At 44.5% G+C, this 8,025-nt stretch overlaps 1 protein-coding gene across 2 annotated transcripts; it reads right to left on the bottom strand.

The window, feature by feature from the left end:
* Nucleotides 1-2,153: 2,153 nt before the first annotated feature.
* LOC119377304 (probable RNA-directed DNA polymerase from transposon BS) lies at nucleotides 2,154-7,543 on the bottom strand. 2 transcript variants are annotated; one of them, XR_007414675.1, is made up of 3 exons: nucleotides 7,325-7,543; nucleotides 4,589-4,648; nucleotides 2,154-2,447 (listed from the first exon to the last, which is right to left on the bottom strand). XR_007414675.1 is itself a non-coding variant. In XM_049411566.1 (2 exons), exons 1-2 carry the CDS (start codon nucleotides 4,530-4,532, stop codon nucleotides 2,442-2,444), a joined length of 966 nt encoding a protein of 321 aa, XP_049267523.1. In that variant the 5' UTR covers nucleotides 4,533-4,575; the 3' UTR covers nucleotides 2,154-2,441. The 2 variants fall into 2 exon arrangements, 1 of the variants encoding a protein (XP_049267523.1); XM_049411566.1 differs by lacking the exons at nucleotides 4,589-4,648; nucleotides 7,325-7,543 and adding an exon at nucleotides 3,573-4,575.
* Nucleotides 7,544-8,025: the final 482 nt, after the last annotated feature.

Here is an 8,025-nt window from a genome sequence, read left to right as displayed (position 1 = left end):
TCGAGCGTAACCTAAATATGGCCATGCTACCTTTTCGGTATAGCAGCCTCTTGTCCCTCGCTTGTTTCGATTAGTTTTGAATGTCATAACTGACCTCATTGAACTTTTGGATGATACACTTCACGTCAAAGATATCCCGAAGATAGATTCAGCGGTAAAGTCGAAATAATACAACCTGAATTCCACTGTCAACCACTGAGAGTACTTTTGCGACCAGTCGTCTTCAAAGAACAACTATCGCCCTATGTTTCCCCGTGCCACATTAGCTTGCTTCTTTTCTCCTTTATTAATGTGTGTAATAAGTAGCCCGATTATTAAATGCAGTGCATTGTTTTGAATGTCGATTTCTGTTTGTGTAAACAGCGAGAAGAACATGTCTGTTACCAATGCAAACATTTTGCATGAAAACCATGGTGACGTATAATGTTAAAGGGACGCTAAAGAAAAACAATGAATTGGTTTAGATCGATATATTGTGCTCTGATAACTGTAATGTCGTTAATTCCGCCATCATAGGATCTTTAATAGAGGAGAAAATGAAGTTCAAAATTTCTTTTAAATTTTGCGCTGAAATCTCTCAGCGTGACGTGACGGATTTCAAAGTGTATTTCGCGTATTTTGGCGCCATTGGTTGAACAATATTACCCCAAACTTGGTATGTTAAGTCTATGGCCCCTCAAAGGACAGTGTACTTCACTTTTACCGATTACTAACTACGTAGTCTCTAGTAGGCGCCGTCAAAACATGTGACATCACGGTGAATGGTGCGGAAACTTGAAGGTGGCGTCGCCACCCACACTTTGTTTTTGCGCGTTTTCTCGCTTACTAAGCGCCTTCTCCTAGCAAGCTTGTTGTTTTTGGTATCGTGAAAGAGTACTTTAATAATATGAGGAAAATCGTCTTGCTCTTTAGTGCCCCTTTAAAAAAGCGAAAGCGCGGGGACCAGCTAGCAAAGTGGTACTGCTCATTGCTTCGCATATCGAACTGTAGAGCGGTTTTAAGTTGTAACATTGAACTTTATTTCTATTACACCTTTATTTGTATTTCCCCATCCTGTGGCTGCCATGAACTGCCAACGCTTCCTGAACTCCAAGAGCTGCTGCCGCTAGAGCTTCCTCCCAGTGTGTTGCCAGACCCACCGTATGCACCGCTTGTTAATCCACCGAGTCCACCGTAGGAACCTCCACCATAGCTTCCTCCTTGTGAAGACCCGGAGCTTGCCACAGGTGTTCCCCAGGTGTAGTACGTTGGCTGTGATCTCCAGAAAAAGAAAGTTCCGCCATTTCCTTGCTGCCCTCCATTACCCTGTGTACCGCCATATGGAAATCCTCCGTAGCTGCCACCGAGGTATCCATATCGCCTCAAGTATGTGGGAAAACTGCATCTGATACCGCTTCTTCTGTACTTCCTATAAAGGCGGCGCAACTTCCATGGCGAGAGACCAGTGACGCGGCATAGCCATCTCAGATAGGGACTGCCGAGACTGCCCAAACTGTCATATCCACTTCGTCCTCCCGCTAGTCCAAAACCACCAAGTCGGCTGAGCAGTCCACTTAGACCTCCACTAAGGCCGCCGAGCGGTCCCACAGACTCGCCTGTTCCCGAGAGGCTGCTGAGACTGCGGTAACTACCACTTCCTCCTGACCCTCTGCTCAGACCGTAGTACGTGTCATCATCGCCACCAATCTGGCTAACACTGCCGCCAAATCCGGTTGGAAGGCCGCTGGTCCCAACCAAGCTGCCGTAGCTTCCGCTTCCGCCAAATCCAGAACCGCCATTTTGGCTACTCCAACTGGATGGACTACTGCTACCAGAGGAACTGCTGTCGTCGTAAGTGTTATCGTAGACGCTTGGTCCGACTCCGCTCAGGCCTCCATTCCCTCCAAGCACAGGTAATCATAGAATCCGCCTGAAGGACCTTGACCGCCGAGATTACCTGACGTGAACGAGGTGGCCGGTGAACTTATTCTGCGCGGACCCCACAGTCCAGTGCCAGGCTGACTGACTCCAAGCGGTCCGGAAAACCATACATTGTATGGAGAGCTCCATGGCCTCCAGTATCCGAGAGGGTTATTTCCGTACCAGCCACCGTTGCTTCCCCAGAGACTGCCACTTCCGCTTGGCAGAACGACGGGATAAAGGAGCATCCTTGGAACTACGTAGGGGCTGCCGTAACTGTTGCTCCAGAAACCGCCATTTCCACCAAATCCACTCAGGCCACTTCCGCTGCCAAATGCACTGCCTAAACCGCTGCCGTATCCCGCACCGAAGTCGCTGCTGAAGCCGCTCAGTACACCACCGCTTCCGTATCCACTGCCGTATCCGCCACCAAGGCCATTCCCAAAGCCGTAATCATCATCAGCCTGTCTACGCCCACTGCAGGGCAAAGGCCTCTCCCATGTTCCACCAATCAACTCGGTCCTGTGCTTTCTGCTGCCACGTTATACCTGCAAACTTCTTAATCTCATCTACCCACCTAATTTTTTGTCTCCCCCTCACGCGTTTGCCATCTCTTGGAATCCAGTCAGTTACCCTTAATGACCACCGGTTATCCTGCCGACGTGCTACGTGGCCGGCCCATATCCATTTCTTCTTCTTAATTTCAACTATGATATCCTTAACCCCCGTTTGTTCCCTGACCCACTCTGCTCTCTTCCTGTCTCTTAAGGTTACACCTATCATTTTCCTTTCCATCGCTCGCTGCGTCGTCCTCAATTTAAGTTGAACCCTCTTTGTAAGTCTCCAGGTTTCTGCTCCGTAGGTAAGTACCGGTAAGATGCAGCTGTTATATACCTTCCTCTTGAGAGATAGTGGTAGACTACCATTCATGATTTGATAGTGCTTGCCGAATGAGCCCCATCCCATCCTTATTCTCCTAGTTATTTCACTCTCATGGTTCGGCTCCGCGGTTACTACCTGTCCTAAGTAGACGTACTCCTTTACAACTTCCAGCGTCTCGCCACCTATCGCAAAGCGCTGTTCTCTGCCAAGATTATTCCACATTACTTTAGTTTTATGCATATTAATTTTCAGACCTACTCTTCTACTTTCCGTATCCAGTTCAGTAATCATGAGCTGTAATTCGTCTCCCGCGTTACTCATCAATGCAATGTCATCAGCGAATCGCAGGTTACTGAGATACTCTCCATTAACTCTTATCCCTAATTCTTCCCAATCTAGGGCCCTGAAAACCTCCTGTAAACACGCGGTGGAGAGATCGTGTCTCCCTGTCGTACGCCCTTTATTGGGATTCTGTCGCTTTCTTTATGAAGGACTATAGTGGCTGTGGATGCGCTGTAGATGTCTTCCATTATGTTTATATAGGCTTCGTCGATGCCCTGATTCCGCAGTGCTTGCATGACTGCTGATGTCTCCACCGAATCAAATGCCTTCTCGTAATCTATGAAGGCTATGTATAGGGGTTGGTTGTATTCCGCGCATTTCTCTATCACCTGATTGATAGTATGAATATGGTCTATTGTTGAGAAGCCTGTACGAAATCCTGCCTGGTCCCTTGGTTGATTAAACTCTAATGTCCTATTAATTCTGTTAGCAATTACTTTTGTGAATACCTTGTAGACAACGGACAGTAAGCTGATGGGCCTGTAATTTTTCAGGTCCTTGACGTCCCCTTTCTTATGGATCAAGATGATGTTGGCATTCCTCCAAGATTCTGGTATCCTCCCTGTCGAGAGACACTTCGTATACAGGGTGGCCAGTTTCTCTAACATAATCTCTCCACCGTCTTTCAGCAGGTCTGATGTTATCTGATCCTCACCAGCGGCTTTGCCTCTTTGCATTCCCTTTAGGGCTTTCTTTACTTCTCCTGTTAATACTGGTGGGATGTCAGATTCCTCTGGGATATTACTGCTTCTTACATTATCATCCTGACTGTCTCGGCTGCTGTACAGATCTCTGTAGAACTCTTCCGCTACCTCAACTATTCTATCCATATTGGTTGTGACCTTGCCATCCTTGTCCCTTAATGCATACATCTGATTTTTGCCTATGCACAGTTTTGTCTTCGTAGCTTTGAGGCTTCTTCCGTTCTTTAGAGCATGCTCAATTCTCTCCATATTATACTTTCTTATGTCGGCTACTTTACGCCTATTGATCAACTTCGAAAGCTCCGCCAGCTCTATTTTGTCTGTTGCATTTGAGGCTTTCATAGCTTGACGTTTCTTAATGAGGTTTTTCGTCTCTTGGGATAGCTTACCAGTGTCCTGTCTAACGACTGTACCCCCGACTTCCACTGCACACTCCTTAATGATACTAGTCAGATTATCATTCATTGCGTCAACGCTAAGGTCGGTTTCCTCGGTTAAAGCCGCGTACCTATTCTGAAGTGAAACTCTGAATTCTTGTACTTTCCCTCGCAGAGCTAGTTCATTAATCGGCTTCTTCTTGCGTATCAGTTTCTGCCGTTCCTTCCTCACGTCTAGTTGAATTCTAGATCTTACCATTCTATGGTCACTGCATCGGATCTTGTTAACTACTTCCACATCCTGTATAATGCCCGGGTGGTCGCACATTATGAAGTCTATTTCATTTTTAGTTTCGCCATTAGGACTCCTCCACGTCCACTTACGAGTAGTCCGTTTTCTGCCGTAATAGATGCCTCCAAATCCGCCTGCGGTGACTTGCTGACCTGGAAATAGCGTATATAAAACATGAAGTATTCAAGTTTAACACCTGTGCTCTAGGACTTGGGGTTATTGCAGATTTTACTTCAAACCGTCGATTTAATGTTTAGTATCTGGTAGGGGTGTGCGAATGATTATTGGAAACTTTTGAATAACGAATCGATTCTGTACTCCAATCGAATTGTGAATATCAGAAATACCGTATTTTCTGAATATTTTTCGAATAACAAGCACCTATGAAAAAATTTGAAACGACCGAAAAGTTTAAGCAGAGCGAGGTAACGTTTCTCGTTTTAATCATCGAATGATCAAGATGCATGCAGTCCAAGGTTGTACGGGACTATCGACGCGATATCGACTACAGGATAAAGACGTTTTTGCTTCAAACTCCAGTGTCACCGAAGCAAGAAAAGTCATCAATTCATAGCTTCATCATTACATTGATGATGACGTTGACTCATAAATATTGTCGAATATTTATACATCAGTTTCATTTAAGAGCTCTTGGAAAAGTACCATTTTTAATACTATAGTCACTCCTGCACTTCAACTTGCAGTTACAAAATATTTCTAAGGCTCTAGTTGCTGCTGTATACGAGCTTGCCTCTGTTTAAACAATTGTGTTTTTTTTTTGTTGGTTACAGATAATCATCATGTCCTTTTGTTAAATCTAGTGAATATTTGTTCCAACGTAAGGTGTTGTGGAATTCTTGGGCTATTTGAAAAATGGTTACATTACCATTCTTGGGCTACTTTGAAAGTGGCTGCCTTACTATTCGAAAACTATTCGAATAGTATTCGATTCGGAGTCATCAGTATTCGATTTGGTTCTTAAGTTCACTATTCGCACACCACTACAATCTGGAGCTGCTTGGGTGTCTATTAGTGATGCAGAACTATCGATGGTACTATCGATACTGTCGATAGCTGAGTCACTCTCGAACTATCGATGGTAACAAATACTATCGATAGCGCTATCGATAGTAGAAAATGCGATGGTACTATCGATAGTATAAAATCAACAGAACGATTTCATTGCAGAATAAACTTAGTTCCCCGCGCGCGTGGTACATAGGGGAGCCGGAGGACCAGGCTGAAGTTGACATGCTTCTGTTCTTCACCTGAGTGTTTTGCTAGCACATGGTCAAAAAATAAAACTATTCATATTTAGCGGAAAGGAAGGCGTTACATGTACTGGAACTGCGGGGCTTCAAATTTACATTGCATTTTATGATTTCAAAATTAAAAAAAAAACGTCATTGACTAAGGTTGTTAACTGTAAGGTGTAACTGGGTGCTTTTGGATGTGAATTTAGTGACTTATTTATGGACGTATTCCGCCATTTTCACTATGGAAATAATTTATTTCTTTCGCCAAGAATCGCTCATAAATTTAGCGAAGCTGATAGTAGGCTATGGAAAATATTTTGGCAAAACAGCCGGCCCGCTACAGCACCATTATTCACATCACTATAGATAGTACTGTTACGTGGTTGTGACGGTGAAGAATGCTGCGGCGAGACTGGGAAATAATAATAACAATCTTTGGGGTGTAACGTCCCAAAACCAATATATGATGAGAAGCGCCGTAGTGGAGGGCTCCGGAAATTTCGATCACCTGGGGTTCTTTAACGAGCACCTAAATCTAAGTAGACAGGCGTCCAGGATTTTCGCTTCCATCGAAAATGCGGCCGCCGCAGCCGCGATTCGATCCCACGACCTGCGGGTCAGCAGTCGAGACTGGGAAGTACGGAGCTCTTTATTTGGGCTATATTGTGCCCTCAAGATCAAAATTCAAAATAAAAGCGATACAGGCTGCGCACTGATAGCGGCGAGAACAGTCGCCGGCCGTCGAGTAATATGATAATCGGTGGAACACGTCGTCTTTTGTACAGCAGTCATCGAACCTTCCAGCGTTATCGCTGATGCTCGCGTAAGCTCTCGAATAAACTTGACTATTCGCGTCCGGCGCGTAATCTAAACAGAATTATCTCAAACAAGTGTGAAGCTTCTCAAACATTACAGTGCGGTCTGCGTCAAACGTTGCTAACAGTCCTTGTTGGTGAAACCCGAATACATCAAAACAAAGCAATAAACACGTGTGGCAGTAATATCACTAGTATTATTAACCTGGTACTACAGTTTGCACTTATCGATAGTGTGCCGATAGTAGTACTATCGATAGTTTTTCCACACTATCGATAGTTTAAAAAAAAACTATCGATACTATCGATAGTCAATTTACCGATAGTTCTGCATCACTAGTGTCTTTCATAGCAAAGCGATTGTCTGAAATAGCTCAATGTTGTCAGTACAAACGTAAGTTGGGGGGTTTAACTTCGCAAACCACGATGTGATTATGAGGGACGCCGTAGTTGAAAGCTCTGTATATTTCACCATCTGGTTCTCGTTAACGCATCTAGATATAAGTATTCGTGCCCCTAGCACTACGCCTCCATCAAAATGCGTCCACCACGCAGGGATTCGATCCCTCAATCTCCGTGTCAGGAGTCTTAGTGATAGAAGTTTGCTGTGGACAGCAGTGGTCAGCTGATGTACTTAGTGATAAAAGTTGGCTGCAGTGATTGATAAATGGATGCCATGTCCGAGGTTTTCGCAAATTATTGAGAAACTAATTTTCGTTTGAATACAACATACAACTGCAGTTGCCTCCATACTTACTTAGCAGGCCGATGACAAGCGCAGTTAGGCTTCTGGATTTCATGGTGCTGCTTCGCTGCACAAAGCAGTCTAACCTGGTTAGGAAGGACCTGCCCTTTTATATTGATTTTACAGGCTTATTTCACCAATAATTTTGGAAACCGTCTGCACAGAATTGTTTCAGCCTTGTCTCAAGACATTGTCTGTATTTGAACGTAACGCCTGACTAAATAAAAAAAATATGTAACATTGTCTTGCGGCAGCCCGTTACGAACGAATTGTGGTTCCTTAGCTCAGCCTTTCTATATGTGTCTCGGCCTTGCATATGTTTCGAGTCGCTAAGAGACTGAAATGCGACTCTCAGAACACTTGCACTTCCATGCAGAATGACAGCATATTTCGTTTCAACTGAATAAACGCATGTCTGTCCTAGAAAGCGAGTAAGCCAGTGTCTCAATAAGACTAATAAATCACATCTGCCTTGCATGTTCTGTCTTGTCTTGTCTAATTTTGAACGACGCTACTAAAATGGATGGCCCTATGTATATGAATCTGCCACATTTCTCGTTGAACTGTTAGTTTCAGTGGCACCGTATGCTTAAGAAGCAGTCGTTTCGCTGCGTTCAGTTTAGGCAGACCCTACGCATTATGGAGCTCGATGCCATGCGAAGTAGTTAGCAATGAGAATCTTGGTCGCATTGTTTGGTGGGAGCCAACCGTTA

The sequence above is a fragment of the Rhipicephalus sanguineus genome, unplaced genomic scaffold (assembly GCF_013339695.2).
Source record: "Rhipicephalus sanguineus isolate Rsan-2018 unplaced genomic scaffold, BIME_Rsan_1.4 Seq4304, whole genome shotgun sequence".
Classification (NCBI taxonomy): domain Eukaryota; kingdom Metazoa; phylum Arthropoda; class Arachnida; order Ixodida; family Ixodidae; genus Rhipicephalus; species Rhipicephalus sanguineus.
Note: the sequence above shows the minus strand (reverse complement) of the source record. Positions and strands in the feature narration are given on the sequence as shown.

Excerpts from the sequence above, each read along its gene's own strand:
- LOC119377304 (XM_049411566.1), bottom strand. The coding sequence starts at position 4,532 with ATGTGCGACCACCCGGGCATTATACAGGATGTGGAAGTAGTTAACAAG.